This window comes from Eublepharis macularius, chromosome 1, assembly GCF_028583425.1.
Source record: "Eublepharis macularius isolate TG4126 chromosome 1, MPM_Emac_v1.0, whole genome shotgun sequence".
NCBI lineage: Eukaryota > Metazoa > Chordata > Lepidosauria > Squamata > Eublepharidae > Eublepharis > Eublepharis macularius.
This window is the reverse complement of record NC_072790.1, coordinates 104,899,797-104,922,749: the sequence shown is the minus strand read 5'-3', so window position 1 is coordinate 104,922,749 and position 22,953 is coordinate 104,899,797. Positions and strand designations below refer to the sequence as shown.

The following is a 22,953-nucleotide window of genomic DNA, read 5'->3' as shown; positions in this document are numbered from 1 at the left end:
CATGGGAAGGTCTGCAGCCACGGCATCATGTTTTTCCACTGCTGCACTGGTCCTTCCCAGGCGTCCAGAAGCCCCGAGGCAGCGGGAAGCCCCGGCAGCGCAGTGCAAGGTCTTCCTGTTGCTGAGCTGGGGCTTCCTGCAGCCACTTTGGGAGTTTCTGGGCCTCTGGAGGTCCTAAGGAGATGGAGAGAAGGCAATCCATTTTGCCCCCAACTCTCTTCTTTTCCCCCCATACTGCACATGCACAGGGATAAGAAGTGAGTCATTGGGAACACAGTTTGCCTTTTATGTCTTAGGATGTACTAAGTAACACATCAGGGGGGGTTGGAGAATTTGGAATGGCTCATGAACTGTGTGTTAATTACTTCGGAGGAGTTCAGCTAATATATCCCTTCCTTTTACAGTTTCTTAGGATCAAACTCGATGTTATGGCGTCCATGGCTCTGACCTGTGGATGCCAACCATTTTAGAGCTGAACTTGGCTGTATTAAAATGCTAAGAGGAATCAGTTTTACAGTGCAGCGTAACTGGGCAATCCACTCATTTTAAAGTGCTAAAACAGCAGAATGGGCCCTCATAGCATTTTTAAATGTCCAAGTTATTTATGGTTTTTAAATCAAATTTTACTATAAATTTTAATACTGATTTTATCTGCTCTGAGCTCATTCACAGGGAGAGCAGATTATAAATTTAATTAATCAGTCTTCAGAACCACCATTTGTTCCTATGTATACCTTTCCCCTACAACTTGAACAGATGTACAACCCAACTTTCCAGCAGTAAACATGAATTCCTACTGAGCATAGGAATAAAATAAGCACAGATGCCAACAGGGGAAGTAAAAAAAAAAAGAGTCGATGTATTGTCGAAGGCTTTCACAGCCGGAGAACGATGGTTGTTGTGGGTTTTCCGGGCTGTATTGCCGTGGTCTTGGCATTGTAGTTCCTGACGTTTCGCCAGCAGCTGTGGCTGGCATCTTCAGAGGTGTAGCACCAAAAGACAGAGATCTCTCAGTGTCACAGTGTGGAAAAGATGTTGGCAGGTCATTTGTATCTACTCAGGAGGGGTGGGGTTGAGCTGAGTCATCCTGTAAGAGTTTCCCAGGGTGTGGAATGCTAATGGTGGGAGGCTTCACTGTATCCTGAGGAGGTTCTTTTGCATATGGATTGGTGCTTGATGTGCTAATCTTCTCTGCAGGGCTATTGTCGAGTATAGAGTGTTTTGTTAGCCTGGTGTTTTTCAGAACTGGAAACCATGCTCTGTTCATTCTTAAGGTTTCTTCTTTCCTGTTGAAGTTTTGCTTATGCTTGTGAATTTCAATGGCTTCCCTGTGCAGTCTGACAAAGTAGTTGGAAGTGTTGTCCAGTATTTTGGTGTCCTGGAATAAGATACTGTGCCCTGTTTGAGTTAGGCTATGTTCAGCCACTGCTGATTTTTCAGGTTGTCCAAGTCTGCAGTGTCTTTCATGTTGTTTTATTCTTGTCTGGATGCTACGCTTTGTGGTCCCGATGTAAACTTGTCCACAGCTGCAGGGTATACGGTATACTCCTGCAGAGGTGAGGGGGTCTCTACTGTCTTTTGCTGATCGTAGCATCTGTTGTATTTTTCGGGTGGGTCTGAATACTGCTTGAAGGTTATGCTTTTTCATAAGCTTTCCCATCTGATCAGTAATTCCTTTGATATATGGCAAAAACACTTTTCCTGTAGGAGACTGTTTTTCCTTGGTTGTTTGATTCATCCTGGGTTTGATTGCTCTTCGGATTTCATTTCTGGAGTAGCCATTTGCCTGAAGTGTGTGGTTTAGATGATTAATTTCCTCATTGAGAAAGTGTGGCTCACATATCCATCTTGTGCGAACTCACACTGATCGATACTTACACAAAAACTCCAATCACCACCCCCGACAGAAAAGAGGCATAATGAAAACATTAGTGGATCGTGCAAGACGGATATGTGAGCCGCACTTTCTCAATGAGGAAATTAATCATCTAAACCACGCACTTCAGGCAAATGGCTACTCCAGAAATGAAATCCGAAGAGCAATCAAACCCAGGATGAATCAAACAACCACGGAAAAACAGTCTCCTACAGGAAAAGTGTTTTTGCCTCTGAAGATGCCAGCCACAGCTGCTGGTGAAACGTCAGGAACTACAATGCCAAGACCACGGCAATACAGCCCGGAAAACCCACAACAACCATAAAAAAAAGAGTCCTTTCTGCCAATTAAAATATCTCATTTTTAAAAGACTGCATATATGGTATTGTAGATTTGGTACTCTTCTTTGTGCATATAGATATAGATATAGATATAGATATAGATATAGATATAGATATAGATATAGATATAGATATAGATATAGATACACTGTATCTACAGAATACTACTTACCTTGTCTAACAGCTAATGTTGTAGTATAAACCAAAAATAGGAGAATGTAATTGAGGAAGCTCTGAAAAACTGGAGTGTTGGCATGAAAATCCTCTGACAAATATTTGCTGGTCAAGCCAATACCACAAATAAGCAGGGACAGAACCTGCCCAAGGGCTATAGACAGCAGCAGCTCCCTAGAAGAAAGGAAACAAAGATACAACATAATCAGCATGGTCGGGAGACAGTCCAGAAACAAACACACACATTTTGTAGATGTTTAAATCAGAAAGGAAAGATAACTCAGCAATCACTGAAACAGAGGGCACAATTAACTCTACTGTTTACTTCTCAACAGTCAACACAGCATTTTACAGTCATACAATAAAAGGTAAACTCTGGGAAAAGTTCTGATGTATACATGGAAGTCATGTGTAAGTTTCTTATTCCGTAAAAAAGACAAATGATTAAGTCCTCCACAACAGTGAAGTGAACAAGGTCATTCTAGGCAAGATTTCAAGTGTATACATGGGTGATAATCCACAGAAAAGGCAACATCCATGTGACATCATGGCAGATGTATACTTAAAGTGCCACACCAACATAAGTGGTTTAGTGCAGGTCAAAAGCACACTTCAGAGACAGGTCCTGGCTTCAGTTATAGGGCCAGACGCTTGAATTCTTAAACACAGTGTCTCTCTCCTGGCTTGAAATGCAGTGTCTGAAATAAGCTATACACACACACACATACATATTTGGCAAAAAGTGGTAAGACAGGAGTCCCAGTGAACATTTCCAAAGAAGGAATCGAAAGAGAGGCCTGGGGAGGGAAATGGTGGGAAATGACAATCAATTGATATTAGATCACTCTGTACTAAGAACCTTTTAGTGGGGAATGCTAATGTAGGCTTTACTTTTTTTAAGGCTTCAATATTAAGACAACTCAATCTTTTCTATGATAGTACTCCCAATTAATTGCTGAGAAATCTTGATTAATGATCTAGGGATGAAGTAGAGGGAGAAGCTTCTGTCTCTTGAAGGTCGTTCTTGCGAAAGCCAACAGGAATGAAAATTGGGCATGATGAAATCATCCAGAATTGCACTCAGGTCTACCCTTCCTCTGTACCTCTGCCGCCCTCTGCCATTGCTCACCTGGTCATGGTGTGAGGAGGCTGGCTGGAACATGCAGTGGAATGGCATGTACATGCTCCATGGGCTCCTGATAATGTCACTTCCAGTTCAGATCAGAAGTGATGGGGTCTGCAAGGCCAATTCTTTAGGAATCTGGCCCAAAGCAGGGGGCTGATTCCTAAAGAATCATCCCTACTGAGACCTCTGCTACTTCTGGTTTAAACCAGAAGCCCGTGGAACGCACATGGCAAAAAAAGAAAAGTAGCACCACCCTGCCAGGAGCCTTCCACATCCCCTGGTTTCAAGGTAGGGAGGCTTGACAACATTGAATATAATAGGTAACAAGGGTATATATTTTACAAGTCAAAAAGGGAGTGGTATTCACCTGAGAGTTTATATACTCCCATATATTAAAATGAGATAAAGATAATTCTTAGACTGACTATCTCCACTACAAATCCTTTCCATGGCAGCTCGGAAGTTATATTTTGAAACAGCTTCTTTGTTAGTAATGTAATATAAACAAACTTCCAAGTGTGGCACATCATTCTCAGTTATGGAAATATACAAGCCAACAAACAAAAGGAAAAACAGGCTGCACTGCAGTAAAGTTCTTTCATGCATTATGCTATAGAAGTCCTTTAATAATATATATTTCACTAACCTGGTAAGTCCTTATCCATAATTTTATGCTGTAGCTGCTACTATACAACTGAGTAATTGTGTTTCATACTGCAATACTAATGTGGGTTGTTAATTTGATGTAATCTTTTTTTAAAAATGTGAATTGTCTTGATTGCATCACACCTGCGTGATGAGTACTTCTGATGCAGATAACAAACCTCACCTTGATGTACAAATTGGCAGCACATTTCTATGGGTGTATTCACATTTAATATACAATTCCAAACATGGATCAAACGTGGGTGATTTTTTTTTCAGAGAAAAGCTATTTATGCACAAACTTGATATTTTTGTTCTGAAGCAACTTCAATATTTCAGGTTTGGGCAGGGTTGCCATGTGGTGGCTGGAGATCTGGAATTACAATTGATCTCCAGGCCATAGAGGTTAGTTCCCCTGGATAACATGGCTACTATGGAAGGTAGACTCTATGGCATTATACCAGCTGAGGTCCCTCCTTTCCCCAAACCTTGCCCTCTCCAGGCTCCACCCCTAAATTCTCCAGGAATTTCCGAACCTGCAGCGGGCAACCCTAGGTTTGGGTGGCACAAAATAGTTATTTACTGACAGCATAATACTTCCTGTTTTGTTTTTGACCCCTTTTCTAAGAATTTCTGGCGCGAAACTTTTTTCCAGTACTTCAGCACATGGTGCTGAAATATTCAGTGAGTTTTCAATATAAGATGCTTTCCTGCACAGTATTACCACCTTACAGCCCATCAATGTATATTGGAATAAATTGTTTTTGGATAATTTTGCACTTAAAGAGATTCATCTACTGGTACCTTGTCAGTTTAGAGAGGTATTCCTAGAAACTCTCTCTTCATGGTCTTTTATGGAATTTCACCATTCTGAATAACCCACAAATTTGACTTTCTTTATTGACTACCACAACTCAAGATAAAGTAATACCATACTGTTAACTTCCCTTCATTGTTAAAAGGAAACACTGGACTTACCCTTGAGGTAGGGTTGCCAGGCCCCCTCAATCTCCCAGTGGGAGATTGGGGCCTGGCTCTTACCTGGGGGGGGGGGACACACGCATGCACAGCACACGCGCTCCTCCAAGCGTGATGACGTCAACTTGAAGTGATGTCATCACACAGCCCCCTGGCTTGCGCCGTTGGTGGGCTGCTGCAGAGCGCAGGAACGCTCCTGCACTTCGCAGCAGCCCAAAACGGGTCCGATCCACGCCAAAATGGGTGCGGATTGGGCCCATTTTGGCACGGATCGGGCCTGTTGTGGGCCCCTGTGGAGTGCAGGAACACTCCCGCGCTCCGCAGGGGCCCACAACGGACCCGATCCGCGTCAAAACGGGCCCAATCCGCGCCCAAATGGGTGTGGATTGGGCCCCTTTTGGCACGGATTGGGCCCCTTTTGGTGCGGATCGGGCCCGTTGTGGGCCCCTGCAGAGCGCAGGAACACTCCTGCGCTTCACAGTGGCCCCAATCCAGGCCAAAACAGGCATCCTGGCAGCGGCTGTGCACGGGGGCACGCATGGAAGGTGTGCGCCCCCCCCTGCTGGCCAGGTAAGTAGGGGCAGGGGTGAGAGGGTGGGGACGGGGGATCCCCTGCCCCCACCAGGGGTCTGGCAGCCCTACCTTGAGGGTTTCTGTTCATCAGCAGAGAAGAAAAATGTTGATGTCTCTCTATACTCTACTTATTGTTTCTAACTTTAAACTAATTTACAACAGGGCATGTATGCTACATTTTCTTGGGCTCCACTTAATCCACTTAAAGGTTCAAGAAAATCCAAGGCCCACAAGTTTGTATTGTCAAATACAAACTACAAGCTTATATTGCCTCAAAGATGTCTGTTGGTTAGACTTAACTTCCCTAAGTAGTAGGGTTGGCAGGGGACCCAGCCGCTGAAGTGGGGGTGGAGGGGGCTGGGGGACAGCAGGGTACTGATTTCTCCCATGCTCCCACACTCCCCCCTTGTGCCAGAAAATAATGTCATTTTCTGGCACGATGAGGAATTCCAGTGCATGCTGAAGCACAGCTGAGTGAAAACTGACCCTTTGGAGGCAATTTGCACTCAGCTTGGGTTCAGCATGCATGCACCACAACTTCTTAATCATGTTGGAAAATGAACGTGATGGAGGAGGGAGGAGTTCCTATGAGTGCTTAAGTGGAGCAGAGTAAAAAACTGCCTCCTAAAGGAGTGGTTTTCACTCAGCTCTCCTTCAGCGTATACTGGATTCCATCCATCGCCAGTGAGACGGGAGCATAGGAGAGCATGCGCACCCTTCTCCCCATCCCTGTGCCTCCCTCACCCCCACTGGCCAGGTCAGCGGGGCCGGGGGTGATAGGGGGATGGCAAGTCCACTAAATAGAAACCTTGTTTATCCTTTCTTAATGTTATTTTGTGTTTAAAAATTGTACCCTTTACAATCTTTTTCTCCATTTATACTAACAGGTCTGCAAAAGTCATACCTGGATCTTTTAAATATCAGATTTATATTAGTTACACTGCAGGAAATTGATTTTAATGATAAGTTACACATTTGCCAATCTGAGTTCTTTAAAAACTCTCACACAAATGCCATCCAGCCCAATCCAGTTATAGTTACAAGATTACTTTGCGTAGAGGGAGAAGCTTTATAATGTTATTCTTCAGTGACCTTTTGGAAAGCACTTTTGTAAAGAAAGAAGACGGTTACCCAATTGTGAGAGTGAAATATTTGCTTTTGCTTCCTGGTACTTCTGTAAGTAATACCTTCATATTCAACCTGCTCACTTAAACACTAACCCTAAAGAAAAGGCATAGCTCTGCCTTCCATTTCTACTGAAATTACTGTATGTGGCAAGATGGTCTGTAAAGCTCTCTAACTGTGATAAAGATTTCATTCTACTATATGTAAAACTGCCCATGGGTGCCATTGTAAGCAGAGTTATATTATTCTAAGTCCACTGATGTCAATGGACTTAAAAAGGTGTGTCATTGCTTAAAGTGGCACTGTGAATCACCGAAGGAAGGTCCTGATCAGCTAATAAACAAGCTTAGATAACTACCAAATAAAGTTCCTTGAAAGGCCATTTCAAACTTCAGGCTACTGCTACCACTTCACCAGGGCCTTGTCTTCTTAGTCCATCCATGACTGCCCCCAGATCAGGGTCTTCCCTTGGATCAAAACAAACACCTATTATACTAGAAATTCATCCCTAAACCTGCGGGGGGGGGGAGGGTTTGCACCTTTTAGGTAGACATATCTATGGTTTTCCAGCTTGGGTCGCCAGTCTCCAGTTGGGGCCTGAAGATCTCCCAGAATTATATCTGATCTCCAGGCTATAGAGATCGGTTCTCCTGGGAAAATGGCTACTTTGAAGGGTGGACTCTATGGCATTATACCCTGCCGAGGCCTCCCTCCCCCCACAGGCTTCAGACTGAAATCTCCAGGAATTTTCCAACGCAGAGTTGGCAACCCTTTCTGCTGTCAAAGTAAGATCTCTATTTAGGTCAAAGTATCTTTGTATATTTTTACTACAGTTTGCATAAGCAATCATGATGTAGGACAGGGGACCCCAAACATTTTGAGCCTGCAGGCATATCTGGAATTCTGACAGTGTTGTGGGCACAGCTACAAAATGGCTGCCACAAAATGGCTACTACAGGAGGTAAAGCCAGCCACAAAATGGCTGCTCCAGTTTGCCTTCAGTCACACAGTGAAGATTATTGTGCTGTGGAAGCAGCTTCTACCAAAGCAATGCTTTTAAAAATCTGCACAGCCAATCAAATCTCCAATGGCCAATCAGAAGCAATGCTTGGCAAAAGCCCCACCTGGACCCACCCACTTTCTATAAACACTTGGTGGGCACCAGGAAAGGTGTCAGTGGGCACAATGGTGCCCAAGGGCACCACATTGGGGAACCCTGACATAGGGAATTCAGTACTCAAAGGAGTGAGAGTCTTGTCTATTCTTGGTTCCAGTCTCTGGATTTATGTATCCATAGATCATGGCCACTAGGCTATTAGCATGTAAGATATTAACAAAATATTCCCACAATACTCTCCTACAGTGATTATACTCAGTGTTGTTCTATGCAATTATAATGACTGGGAAGATACAGTCCTATTTTTGAGCATGACAACTACATAAACTTTTCAGAGCCAACGTTTATTGGCATTCAATGGTATGATCTCCAGTAGAGGTTTTTTCCCGGCATGGACCGGGAAAAACCACGAGCCATTGTTCCGTGGTCCATTGTGTTTCATGGACCATGAACTTTTCATGGACCTGTCCCGGTTCATCAGTCCATGGCCCATCACTTCTTGGTCCTGTCAGCTGAAGCCAGCCCCATGGGGGAGCGCCCAGTTCCATGCCCCTTGCAAGCAAGGGGCACAGAAATAGGTGCTTTAAACTTGGTCTGGATTCATGGACCAATGGACCAGCCCAAAATTCATCGGGTCCATGGAAAACTCGCGTCCCACAACCTGCCGGTTTGTGAACGCCGAACCGAGCCGGTCCGTGTCAAATTTTGGTCTGTTTTCTGGTCCGTGCCCACCTCTGCTCTCCACTATTGTGTAGCTTGGTTCCTATTTCCTCACCAATATGTTTAAAAGGGCAAACACATAACAAGAAAGTGCATCATGACATGGTGCACAAGGAAGGCCACAATCAAAGCTGCTAAGAGCCATCAAAGGCTCACAAAGATTCCTTCTCGACTCCCTTCCTAATTTTATTTGGATCCCCTTGTATTCAGAAAAGCACTAAATAGATGCTTGATTAGTACAGATACACTGACACTATTCCCCAGGCACCTTGCCTAGGTTCCTGGGGCCCAAGAATTCTGATTCCCTAGTTGTTCTTCTTCTCAGCAGCCCAGGTTAAAATTAAATGTGTAAATCACTTCAGTTGGTTTCCAGTGCAAACATACTAGATTCTTTAACCGTTCATAATTAATCATGTTGTATTAAATTCCTATTGTACTCAATATTGATGAAAATAAGTTAATTGAGAGCAAAATTAAATGTACCAAGGGTTGTAAGTATACTGGGATTTCCTAGTAAGTAAAACTCTTCAGTTTTAGAGACACGCTATGTATGAGATGGTTCCAGTTTGTTCGTTTCCCCTTAGGCTTCAAGATAAATCTTTTCTTTGCTCACTAGATTTCAATGTAGTGAGAAAGTGTGGCAGCTTTTGACAGCATGGCAAATTTATTATAGGCTTGACACATGTTGATGGAACAGACTGGAGGAAAAACTCCCCCCAAAACCAGGGCACTGATCTCATTTTCCTACTTTTAATAGAGTTTTAAATTGCAATGTGTCTGAATGAGTTTATTCTTAGTGCAAATAAAGAGTTCAAAAGAAGACTTAAGAAGTTTCCCACTGCAGATTTCAAAAGGGTTAGCATACAGTAGCTCCTGGTCTGTGGAGCAGTACTGTGGTGCCTCAAATGAAGCAAGGGATGGAAAAGTTCACTGGCATACAGTGAAATGAAACAAACAAAAAATAAGTTGGGTCTGATGAAGATAAACTGATCTTCTATGCAGAAACTCTGTATGATTTTCATGTCACGAATGACTCCCTTCCTCTTCCCCTGAACTGATCTGTGAACATATTGTTATAGATATAGGAGAATAGTTGCTGGATATGACCAAGAAAGTCGGTCAAGATTTCTTTGCACACAGAAACAGGGCTAGCCCAGCCCCGTAACTAGAGAGACCACAAAGGGAGCCTAGAGGCCTAGAATAGAACAACCTTGGAGAGGGGCATGAAGCAATGGAGTAACTCAGTTATATGGCCTTGGCTTGATTAAACGACCCATCTAACATATAAATATATACAAGGTACTAAGGCCCAGGTGCAGAGAGTGTCTGAGAATGGCAGGAATGTCTAAGTTCACAAAAGTTAGCAATATTACACAAGGATAGATGTATTGGTAGAGAGCCAAAAGATATTAATATGTATGAGAAACTTGTAATAACTAATTTTACATAGCCTTGGTTAAGATAAGAGGAAGCAAGAAAGGCTTTTTTATATCAATTGCTTGGGAGCAGTGTGTTAGTGGTCAGACCTGCTCTCACGATAGTGGAGGTACTTAAGAATATGGAATATCATAAGCCCCTCTCCTCATCTGTTTTAAACACAGAAATGCTGCCTAAGCCAGCCAGAGAGACGGAAAATTACTGGAATGTGAGCTGTTAGGTAGAACCAGCTTTCAGCCCCCACCCCAGAGGTGGGAAGAACTGTAGAACAAAAGGGTCTCCAGAAACTCGAGTTAATCTCATCTTCCACCCTGTCGATCCTTCCCTGATCCCATTTCCCCACCTAAGTCACTCAGGAATGGATACGCCTCACCCATCCAGCCATCAGGAGTCATCAATCATCTTTTTACACCTTTTGTTCCTCTCAAGAAGGTACAATCAAGCTTTCCCAGTCATTTCCCATTGTTTTAGGGCAGAGACTCTCAGTCCTGCCTCTGGGCATATTTCACAGTATATCTGACTGTCCTGCCATGTGTTCAGTGTGTGTTCTAGAATCTCCCCCCACACACTCTCAGACTATGTCTGAGTCCCCTCTTTTCCCTTTCATGAGATGCTGGCCATCAAGCTCTCCTGGAACTGGTAAATATCTCCCAACGCTTGAACTTCTATGCCCACTTTCCTCACTGTTAACTCACTCTAGTTAACTCTCTCTGTGTGCTGTGTGTGTATTTGCTGTGCATATTTTATGCCACTGATCTTTATTATTTTACAAATTTTTAAAAGCCCTTTGGGTTGAACATCTGCTTGTTTATTAAAGAGTTCTCTAGAGAAATGGACCCTCATGTACATAGGTAGAGATCTCACTAACTTACCTGCCTCTCATGGTCTATCTTTGCATGCTATTTCCCCCAACTTACAAGGAGACCACCTCACTGGGTAACAGTAGGTGGGAGAATGCTGTTGTAGCTAGAAATGGGCACGAACAGGAAAAAACCGAACATGATGTTTGTTGTTCACTGCCATCCATGAACAGGGATTCACGAACATCAACAAACATGACCTGTTCACGAACATGTTCATAGTTGGAGGTTCGTGGGAGCCAGAATGGCCCCCTTGGGACTTAGCCGAACTTGAGCCAGGAAAGGCATGATCCATGGGTCTCGCCCTTTAATGTCATTTTCTCTTCACTGTGGCAAAAACTAGACTGTCTGCTGGAAGCTACATTGAGGGGTTACAGACTGACCTTCATAATGTCCAATACCCACCAAAGTTGCAGGGGACATAGTCCTCACTGTTCTCTGAAGACTCCCCCAAGTTTCAAAGAGATTGCACCCCAGGAAAGGCATGATACATGGGTCTCCCCCTTTACTTTCTCTTTCCTGAGAAAAGAGAATGGGTCTCCCCCTTCACTTTCTCTTCACAGTGGCAAAAACTGGACTGACTTCTGGAAGCTACTTTGAGGGGTTACAAGCCAGAAGGAAAGCCAGGAGTTCAGACAGTGTTCAGACAGTCCATGCCTATGTTGTCAGGGGAATTGATTGAAAGGTGCCAGACTGTCTGACTTTATGAAGGGCTGACAAACGCCACGAAGAGGGCTTGGAACGAACACATGTTCACTGGAACGAACACATGCCCCACAAACAGCTTGCTTGTGAACAGCGGATTGGGGTGTTCGTGGCTCTTTTTTGTTCAGATTGCTGTTCGTGCCCATCTCTAGTTGTAGCTATCCTGCTTGCTAGCTTCCTAGAGGTAGTCGGTTAGCCACTGTGTGAACAGAGTGCTGGACTAAACGGTTCTTTGATAAGATACAGCAAGGCCCTTCTTGTGTTCCTATGTTCTTATATTTTTAAAAGTAAACCTTTTCTTTTAAAGAAACCTCTTTAATAACTCAAAAACAAACCCATGAGACTGTCACACAAAAGCCCACATAAGGAATTAAAGTCAATGCATTCATGCTGAAAAACCATTAGCCACGACAGCATTGGTGACCTCTTTGAGACATCAATAAATTTCTCCCTCAAGGAAACCTGACTTTTACTGAACCTCACTGAGATTTTGGTTTTTCTGCTCACTGTTCTTGATGGACCCTTCAGAGATGTGGATCAAATATTCGTCTCTAAAAACGGAAATCCACTGCAGCGTATGATTCTTTCCTTCACTTAACTGGAGTAAAATCTCAATAGTTGCTTCTTACAGATAGGGTGAAAAATTAATTACATTCATACTGATCAATGTTTATAAGTAAAAGGTGTTACAGTAGAAGTTGCAGCTCACATTTTAATTTACTTGCTTTAGTTAGGGTTGCCAACCTTTAGATGGGGTCTGAAGTTCTCCAGAATTACTGCTCAGCTCCCGTCCTGACTCCAGGAATCAGTCCTTCTGAAGGAAATGGCAGTTTGGGAGAGCAGACGCTGTAGCACTTCATCCCTGCTGAACCCCCCCTCCCCCCAAACCTCCAGGAATTTCCCAAGTCAGACTTGGCATCCCTAGCTTTAGCCAAAACACTGATAGTGGTGATGCTAAGGATATTCAAACACCATTTGACAAATCCCTAAGTGTGAACAGGATGGGCTATTTCAGTAAGGTTCACATGAAATGTTCAAAGCAAAATGAACAATTTCTTCAATGCAACGCATTAGAACTCTTGACAACAGATAAGCAAATTGTCAGAATTGCATTTTAAAAAATATATTTTGAGATCCTTTTAATTGTGTCCTGTGACGTAAGCCCCACTCACCCCCCGCCTCCACTGAGAGGCAGATTTTCCCTCTAAAACGGTCAAGATTGCTTGCTGTGGTTGGGCAGCCTCTGGTATCGTATCTCTGGATATAATTTAAAGGCCTTTTTGACTCACATTTTAAAACCTATATCTATTTTGGCTTAAATTGGCTTACAACTAATTTGGTGGATTTTACAACTTCATTTAAAACATTCTGTGGCATCTCCTTTCCTCAATGGCACACTAGCATTGCATCTTACTGTTTTTCTATGCAATAAAAGGCTAGAAACTCATTCAAAAGTTAAGATTTTAAGCAACATAATATGTTGATAAGCTTTATAACAGGGCCATGAAGTCTGCAATACTCTTTTGGCTCCTCTTTATTACAAGTTGTGAGTTGGCAAGAAAAGTAAGAATTAAATCCAAAACAGAAGCTTCGGATTACTCTGTGTCAACTATATACTTTCTGCTACAGGATAATCTGTGACACAGAGTGAAATTCAACCCTAAGAGAGGACTGGCATGTATGGTTTAAGTCTTGTTAAGAACCTTCAAGGGGATTTAAATGTAGTTTGGGCCTTGAATCCTCAACATATGTGCAGAAAGACAGTTTTCAGCAGATGCTTTCAACATTCCACTCCTCTTCTACAGACTGATTCTTTCTTTTTCTATCAAGAGGAGTCACAGATTCTGTATCTCAAAATGAAAGGGGAAAATGAAAACTACAATTAAATGTTTAGTTTCTAAAAATGAACAAGATAATAAAATGGAATCAGCAAACGTTATGGGAGGTTAATTTTTAAAAGGCAGTTATGCTTGCAGATTTGATTTTGGAGAGACAGCAGTAAAGGTTAACCAGCTGCCTATCTTTAATGGAAAGTCTTACTAGCTCTACTCCTGACAGCTTCTGCTCATGTTCTACAATTCGTATGAGCACAGTTCAGAATCTGAGTAATTTTTTAAAATCTACTACTACTACTGAAAAGTACTAGTAGGTGTTAGTAGGTAGTGACCTATTGGTGAAAGTAATACTTAGATTTTTTTTTAATACATAAGGCATACCAGCATAAACAAACTGAAAGTAACCCAGAAGCAGGGCTGATGCCACCATTGAGGTGGTGAGGCGGGCGCTGCGGGTGCTGGGATGCTGGAGAGGCATCGGAGGGGGTTCTGGGGGTGGAGGCACGTGCCACAGAGCTGGCGTGCCTGGCCTGCAGCTGCTGCAACTGGCCAGCCCCACGCCACTGCCACACGGTGCCGCCCGGGTGCAGCAGCCACGGGCCAGGCATGGCAGGCGTCTGAGTGGCGTGTGGAGCGTGGGCAGCCTCCGTGCGCCATCCCAGCCACCCGCCAGCCAATGGGGCCAGATTTGCTGCATGATGACATCATCATGTGGTGATGTCACCATGTAGTCTGGGAGCGCACGTGTGCATTATGTGCGTGTGCATGTAGGGGCGGCCACGGGCACCAGAAAGCCTGGCGCTGCCCCTGCCCAGAAGCAATGTATTATGGCCCCTTACTTGGCAATGTTTCTGTCTTTGCACGTCCAGGCAAGAAAAAATAAAAACCAAAATGATTTCTCAAGCAACTGCTGTACAAATACAGGTTCAAATATAGAGAGAGCAAATGGTAAACTCATTAGAACAAAACTAAGCACCAGGGTGATGCTCAGTTTACAATTCCTGTTGCGTTCCTTCATTTTCAATCATGAAAACTGTGTGTGTGTTATGTGCCATCAAGTCGCCACTGGCCTATGGTGACCCCACGAAGTAAATACCTCCCAAATGCCCTATCATTAACAGACTTGCTCAGATCCTGCAAACTGGAGGACGTGGCTTCTTTTATTGAGTCAAGCCATCTTGTTTTTGGTCTTCCTCTTTACCTACATCCTTCCACTTTTCCTAGCATTATTGACTTTTCCAGAGAAACTTGACTTCTCATGATATGACCAAAGTAGAATAGCCTCAGTTTTGTCATTTTCGTGTCTAGGAAGAATTCAGACTTGATTTAATCTAGTACCCACTTATTTGTCTTTTTGGCCATCCATGGTATCTGCAAAACTCTCCTTCAGCACCACATTTCAAATGAAACAACGGCTCCCAGACTTACCTGGGGGCCCAGGTTGCGGGCGATGCGGGGAAGGTGAGTGGGGGGAAGGCATGGCGGCCGCCATGTTATAGAGGGGCGGGGAATGACCAGGGGCCAGGGGAGCATGATCAGGCACATCCAGTTCAGGCCCCCGGTCTGGGAAGTTGGCCCCCACCCCTCAGCACTTGGCCCATGGCAGCATGGAAGCAGGACGTGCCAGGGCCAAGTGGATGGGCAGAGGCCCAAAGTGGGGCTGCAGAGCAGGGCCGCATCAGGCTGTGGTGGCCTCCATGTTGGCGAATGTGTGCGAGGGCCTCAGCTACATCGCTGGGAGCAAGTGGAATCAGGCGCCTTTCCTACACCTGACGGTAAAGTTGGAACAGAGGCTGGGAGTGGCCGCAGGGGCATCTGCCTGGCCTCCTGCATGCATAGGCCCTGTGCCCACATGACACAAGGGGGCTGTGGTGGCGGGAGGCTGCTGTGGGGGCCCTTTTATTCTAAGCAGGTCCAGCGTCCCGGCCTCGTGTGGGCACAAGAAAAAGGGGGCTGGGCTGGCCAGTGTTAGCGCATGGCGGCCTTTTTTGCCTCCCTTTGAATAAGGACTTGAGTGCTAGAAGCTTTTAAGCCATCGTAAATTTGCAATGTGATCGTTAGTGCCTCTTCCTTTCTTTGAATCTGGCTTGAACAGCTGGCATTTCTTGTTCCATATATGGTAGGAGTCTTTGCTGTAGAATTTTGAGCATCACTTTGCTTGCATGGGAAATTAATGCGATAGTTTGATAGTTGCTGCACTCTTTGGCATCCCCTTTTTTGGAATTGGAATATAAACTGAGCGTTTCCAGTCTTTGGGCCATTGTTTTGCTTTCCATATTTGTAGACAGATTCTAGTTAAGATTTTGGTGGACTCCATTTCTGTTGCTTGAAATAGCTCTATTGGTATTCCATCTATTCCAGGTGCTTAGTTTCTCTCAGTTGCTTTGAATGCAGCTTTTACTTTACTTTCTAAAATTTCTGGTTCTTCATCAAAAGATTCTTCGTCAAAGGTATCTGCCATCCTTCCATCTCTTTGGTATAGTTCTTCTTTCCTTTATTTTATCCTGATCAAATACTGTATTTCCGTGTTGATCTTTCAGCATTCCAAGTTGTGGCCTGAATTTCCCTTTGATTTCTCGGATCATTTGGAACTGATCTCTTGTTCTTCCTTTTGTTGTCTTCTATTTTTTTGCATTGGTTATTATAATAGATTTCTTCATCTCTGCATGCAAGTTGCTGAAAAGCTGCATTTAGAATCTTGACCCTGTTTCTGTCAACTTTTGCTTTTACTTTGTCTATCTTTAGCAATTTTAAGAGTTTCCTCAGTCATCTACTCCTTTCTTTTGGCTACAGAAATAGTCTTTGCACATTCTTCCTTGACAATATCTCTGGTTTCAGCTTATAGATCTTCTGGCTCACAATCAATTAAACTTAGTATTGCAAATCTGTTATTTGCATGGTCTTTAATTGGTTCAGGAATATTATTTAGATAGTATTTTGGCATTATGGCTTTTTTGTGCTTCTCTTCAGCTTTATTCTAATTTTGATATCAGCAACGATCTGTATCACAATCAGCTACTGGTCCTGTTTTAGTAGAGAGAATACAGCTTCTCCATCTTCTGCTTCCAATTATGTAATCTATTTGGTTCCTGTATTGGTCACCTGGTGATTTTGACATATACAATTGTCTTTTTGGTTGCCTAAAACATATATTGGCAATGAATAGGTTGTTGGCTTCCCAAAATTCTATGAGTCACTCTCCTGCTTCATTTTGTGATTCTGCTTTGTCCCCTACTTTTGTATTCCAGTCACCTATGATTATCAGCATATCTTGTTTAGGTGTATGATCTATTTCTTATTGGAAACTTGTGTAAAAGTTTTTGATTTCTTCCTTCTCAGCATCTGTAGTTGGAGCATAGACTTGAATGATGGTTATATTACCAGGCCTTCCCTGAAGTCTGGTTGATATCACTCAGTCAAACTTTGCATTGTAGCTCTTGACTGCTTGTCCTATCTCTCGCCTCACTATTAGGGCAACATTGCTTCTTCTGTGTGGTTTTATGACTGAAAATGTCCGGAGTCGGTCCACATTAGTTCACTCACACTCAGGACTACAATATTTAAACATTCCATTTATTGTTTTACAATTTCTAGCTTATTTAGTTTCATACTTCTCATGTTCCATGTTCCTATTATGTGTCACACAGCTTTGGATGTTCCTTTTGCATCTATTCACATCTGCAACCAGACGTCCTTTTAGCTTTAATACAGTCCCATCATTAAGAAGTGCTATTTGTACTTGTCCTTGGCTCTTCCCCAGTAGCCAATTGAGTGTCATTTGACCTGGGGTCCTGTCTTTCAGCACTATATCTTTTTTCATTTTGGATTGTCTCATCATAGAGTTTTCAGGGTAAAAGATTAGCAGAAGTGGTTTACCATTGCCTTCTTCTGTGCAGTACTAACTAGGGTTAGTTGAAGTGACACCGCTGTTGTCTGTGAAAGATCCTCCACCAGTGCTACTACTGCTGCTTCCCAGTAGCTAACCTTCAAGAATTCCTCCGCTCCCATCTCCATTGGAACATTCAGTTCTCTTCTGCTGATGTAACCATTGATTCCTGAAGGGGGTGGATGCATCTTATCTGGTTTTTCAATTTTGACCATTCTGCCTTGAGTGACTCTTCTAGGCCCAGGGTAGGACTTGGGAAAGATGGGATGACCAAGCCCACTCTTGGCCAAGCCTGTGGTCCTGATGGTGTTGCTCTCAGCTTCACTGTCACACTCAAACCCCCTCACCATGTTAAGGTGTGTATCCAAAACTTCTCTTTAACATCATAGACATCTGTCATTTTCTCTGTGCATTTATTACAAAACTCCTTCCTTAGGCAATGCCTCCCCTAAAAGAGTTTCCTCCCCACCACTATAATCATGCTACCCGTCTCATTTGATCTTAGAATGCCATTCATTTTCCACATGAACTGTATGATCCTATTCCTATATATCAAGGATTAAGGGACTATTCATTCTAACTAAACTTGATCACCTTTGTTTGTATCAATGCTTGCTCTCTCCTCTGCTTAAGCTCATCCAACAGTGAGCATCCTTCATTCACATCTCGTATTCCTGTTTTCAAGTTTTCTGCCATACTGTTCACACCAGAATGTAACTTACCACTCCACTGAGCAAAGTTTGAAGCCTTCCTCCAGCCTACAAAGATTTCCTTCAACTCAAGTTGCTCCTCTTCCAATGAAAAAACCACTTAGGCTGGAGGAAATAAGGTAGGATACATACAATTTTTTCTAGTAGCATCCCTTTGATTATATTCCATCACCTCTGCCCTTAAAACCCTCTTCTCTCACCATAAGATCTTTTTCCGAACTAGAAATGTCTCAACTTTTCTGTGAGCACTACCAGTTGTTACTACTTTTTTGCTGAATCCTGTCTCCGTCTATCTGTTTGGTACTGTCCCAATGCAGGACATTTTCATGCGAATGGCTTTTAGAGTGATGTATCCCAATTCTAGCACTTTAATATCACACATTTCTACGCCAGTAGTTGCTCAATGTATCCCAGTGCTTTGCTTGACGTTTTTATGTACTTTTTAACAGCACTGATGTGAAATCAGTAGAAGTGGAGCCTCTCCCATAAGTTATTCATCCAAGTTACAAGCTTTCAATGCTCATTCTTGTAGGCAAGTGAACACACCCAAATGTTTGAAGTTATAATGTCACGTAATAAATAGCAGAGAATGCACAAGCATGGCAATCAGCATTATCTATATAGTGCTTTTAATAGACAAAATTATCATTCTCTTTGCTTCAGCCCTTAGTGACAAGGTGCTATAATTTATTTTTATTTAATTACATTCTCATCCTGCTGTTCCTCTAAGGAGTTCAGGGTGGTATACATGCTCCTCCCTGCATCCAGTTATCCTCAAAACCATCCTGTGAGTTAGACTAGGCTAGGAGAAAACGATTAGACCCAAGAGCACTTCTATGAGCTTAATGGAAAGAGAGGATTTTAACCTGTCTCTCTCCAAGTCTAATCACTACCCCACTCAAGCCTTCCATTTTACAGCTGAGGAACTGAGGCTGACAGGTGGTAACTTCATCAAGGCTATCTAAGTGAATGTTTCAGTGGGAATTTCATCTAGGGTTGCCAGGCCCCTCAACCTCCCAGTGGGGGATAGGGACCTGGCACTTACCTTAGGGGAAAAGGGGGAGCACGTGTGCCCCCACAAGTGCGATGACATCACTTTGGGAGTGATGTCATCCCACGGCCCCTGGGAGTGCACCCAGGATCCGCAGGGGCACAAAATGGGCCCAATCCGCACTGAAACGGGCCCGTTTTGAGGTGCTGCAGAGTGCAGGAGTGCTCCTGCACTCCACAGTGCCCCAAAACAGGCCCATTTTGCTGTGGATTGGGCCCATTTTGAGCCCCTGCGGAGTGCACTCCTGTGCTCCGCAGTGCCTGAAAATGGACCCATTTTGCCACGCATCGGGCCGATTTGAGGTGCTGCAGAGCGCAGGAGCGCTCCCACACTCTGCAGCAGCCCTGATCCGGGCCAAAATAGGCCCAATCCTGGCGGTTGCTGAGCACGGGAGCGAGCAGTGCTGCGGGGGAGTACTCATGGAAGGTGCATCCCCCCCCACTGGTTAGGTAAGTGGGGGCGGGGTGTGGGGAGTGGGGGCGGGGTATCGCCTGCCCCCACCGGGGTCTGGCATTCCTAATTTCATCCCACCTTTCCGAAGTCCTACCCTGGGCCACTGTAGCCGTTGTAGCCTGGGCCACTCTCCAGTTTCCTCCCGGACCATTGCATACTCACTATGAAGGGTCCTTCTCTTCTGAGGAAAGGAGGACATCTTGATGGGTGATTCCCACTCTCCATTCAGGGAGGCAGGAACAAGTCTTTCTACTTCCTGTCTTCCTAGTGGGAGTCACTCTTCTTCTCAGTTCTGGTGATTTCAAAAGCAGTTACAATGTTATAACTATGAACACAACACTCTAGAATTTAATAACAAGGAGAAAGTTGAGTAACAATAAGTTAAGGAAAAAACAGTAGTACAGGACGTGAATGTGTTAGGCAGAAGAGAGGAGAATGACTTCGGAGAGGGACTTCGGAGAATGACTTTGGGAGGCATGTTCTCCTTTCCTTAGAGGAGAAGGACCCTTCACAGTGAGTATCCAATGGTATGGTCTGAGGCAGAAGACATCTTGATGGGACTTCCCAAAGCAGTGCCCTCATTTCTAGGTGGGTCATTGCCTTCTGATCATAGAATGTGTTGTAATACTCTTCTGCCAAATGCTGCATCAGATAAGTTGTAGATGTTAAGCTTGTAGTGTTTTACAAAGGTAGATATGGATGACCAAGTGGCTGTCTTGCAGACCTTTTCAACTGTAGCATGCCCGGCAAAGACTGCATTGGCCATAGCACTTTGAATTGAGTTAGCAATAATTCTAGCTGGTATATCTAGTTTTTGAATTCTGTATGCTTCCATGATGCAAGCTTTGAGGGTACTGCTAATGGCCGATTTTGACATCCTCATTCCTTTATTCAGTGAGAATACAGTTATAAATAAGGAAGTAGTTTTCCTGATGTGTTCTGTTCCACAGTTAAATGTTTTTAGTGCGCCTCTTACATAAAGAGTATGCCACGCCCTTTCTTTAGGATGAGAAGGATTCAGACAGAATGATGGTAGACATATTTCCTGGGATCTGTGGAAAAAAGAGTTCACTTTCGGCATGAGGCAAAACTACTTTGTACTTATGGAAAACACATAACTCGAGGCTAATCAAAAGTGCACCTAGGTCCGATACCCTTCTTGTGAATATGAGTGTGGTAAGAAACAGGGTTTTCATCCTCAGCCTCTTGAGAGGAATTTCCTTGATAGGCTCAAAAGGATATCTGGTTAGGGCAGACAGAACGGTATGCAATTTCTAATTTGGGAATCTGTGAACCTGTGGTGGATCCTGTAGAGCAGAGCCCTTGATGAAGTGATGTATGTCGGGGTTCCTGGATAGGCTCATACCCTGGTAACATTGTCAGAGTTCTGACCTAATATCTTAAGGGTTACGATTTGAGATTTTTTGTATGTCTGTCCTGTAGAAAGGGCAGAATAGATCTGATCTTGGGTTTTGTGACATTAATCCCTTTCTTTCTACACCACCTGGTGAAGGCTTTCCATGATGCATTACATATCCTGTAATCCTGTAAACTGGAAGGGTTAGTGGTAGATGTGTTGACAACTGTTGGAGAGTGGAGAACAATGGGCACTGGGACCAGAAGGGTACTACAGCTATGATTTCTGCTTTCTGTTCTTTGATCTTCCTGATTCACTTTGGAAGAACCAGGGTTGGGGGATAGGGGAACAGGAGAACATGTGGCCATTTGGACATTAATGCCTCAGTTGCTTTGGCCTAGTATCTGATGAAGTATCTGTCCACTTGACAGTTGATTGGTGAGCATATAGATCTACCAGGAGAAGACTGGGGTGTAATATAATGAGCTAGAACAGATCTTTCTTCAGAGACCATTCCCCCTCTTGGATGGTCTGTCTTCTGAGCTAGTCTGCCTAGTCCCTTGATGTGTTTTGCCTTGATGGATGCCAGGTTCTTCTCTGCCCACACTAAAATCCAGAATGCCTCCTTATGAAGTGTTGTAAATCTGGATCCTCCTTGTTGGTTGGTTGAGGCAAGTTTTTGCCAACATGTTGTCTGTTCTGATTAGAATATGATGCTCTGCTGTCCACGGGCTGAAGCTTAGTAGGACCAGATGGATCTCCTGAAATTCCGGGAGGTTGATAGGGAGGCTCATCTCCCTATTGGACCATCATCCCTGCACTGGCAAAGTTTCCAACATTGCTCCTCATCCAGACAGGCTGGCATCCGTGAAGATCTGCTTCAGTACAGGATTACAGTGTTGCTTCCTGTGTGTATTCTGGTGCACTATACAAGGCTGGATTTTACTGTTGCAGGGAATGAAAAGATCTTTCTTGTCCATGCTCTGCAGCTGGAAAGGTTTCAGAAGTTGCTGTAATAGTCTTGTATGAAGTCAATCATGCTGGACAGCATTGACGCTCAAGATAAGTAATCCCATCAGTTTCATGAGTATTATCAAGGAGGAGGATTCAGTTCAATGACTGTTTGTGATATCTCCTTCATTTTCTTTGCTCTTGTTTTGGTCAGGAAAATGCAGTTGCATGTTTTGTCTAGTATGACTTCCAAATGTTCTAATCTTTGATTGGTTTTTAAGGAGCTTTTCTGAAAGTCGAGTAGGAAATGGTAATCCTGTAGACATCACATAGTTGTTTTCTGTATCTTGTTGTGCCTTGGTCTCAGAGCTGGACCTAATTAACAAGTCATCCAACTAAAGATGCCTTGCTTCCTTAGTTTTATGACTGCATGAATCAAGATCTTCATGAAGATCCTTGGTGCTGTGGAAAGACCGAATAGGAGTGCTCTGAACTGCAGGTAAGTGAAAAAAAGGCATAATTACAGGATGGGGGAGACTTGTCTTGGTAGTTGTATGTGCAAAAATGATCTAAGGGTCTTAGTAGACCATACACTGAACATGAGTCAGCAGTGTGATGTGGTAGCTAAAAAGGCAAATGCAATTTTGGGCTGTATCAACAGAAGTATAATACCCAGATCACACGAAGTGATGGTATCACTCTACTCTGCTCTGGTTAGATCTCACCTAGAGTATTGTTTTCTGTTTCGGGCACCACAATTTAAGAAGGATATAGACAAGCTAGAACATGTCGAGAGGAAGGCAATGAAGATGGTGAGGGGTCTAGAGATCAAGTCCCATGAGAAAAGGCTGAAGGAGCTCAGTACGTTTAGCTTGGAGAGGAGATGACTGAGAGATCGTACGATAACTATCTTCAAGTTCTTGAAGGGCTATCATATAGAGGATGGTGCGGAGTTGTTTTCCATTGCCCCAGAAGGTCAGATCAATGGGTTGAAATTAAATCAAGAGTTTTTGGTTAAACATTAGGAAAAACG

General features: G+C 43.6%; 1 protein-coding gene across 1 annotated transcript in view; it reads right to left on the bottom strand.

Annotated features, from left to right (window-relative positions):
- Positions 1 to 22,953, bottom strand: part of SLC35F1 (solute carrier family 35 member F1) — a 423,749-nt gene that overhangs the window by 182,829 nt on the left and 217,967 nt on the right. Inside the window, exon 2 of the mRNA XM_054984460.1 lies at positions 2,390 to 2,565. Within this exon, the coding sequence (XP_054840435.1) occupies positions 2,390 to 2,565 (176 nt within the window). The remainder of the gene's footprint in view (positions 1 to 2,389; positions 2,566 to 22,953) is intronic.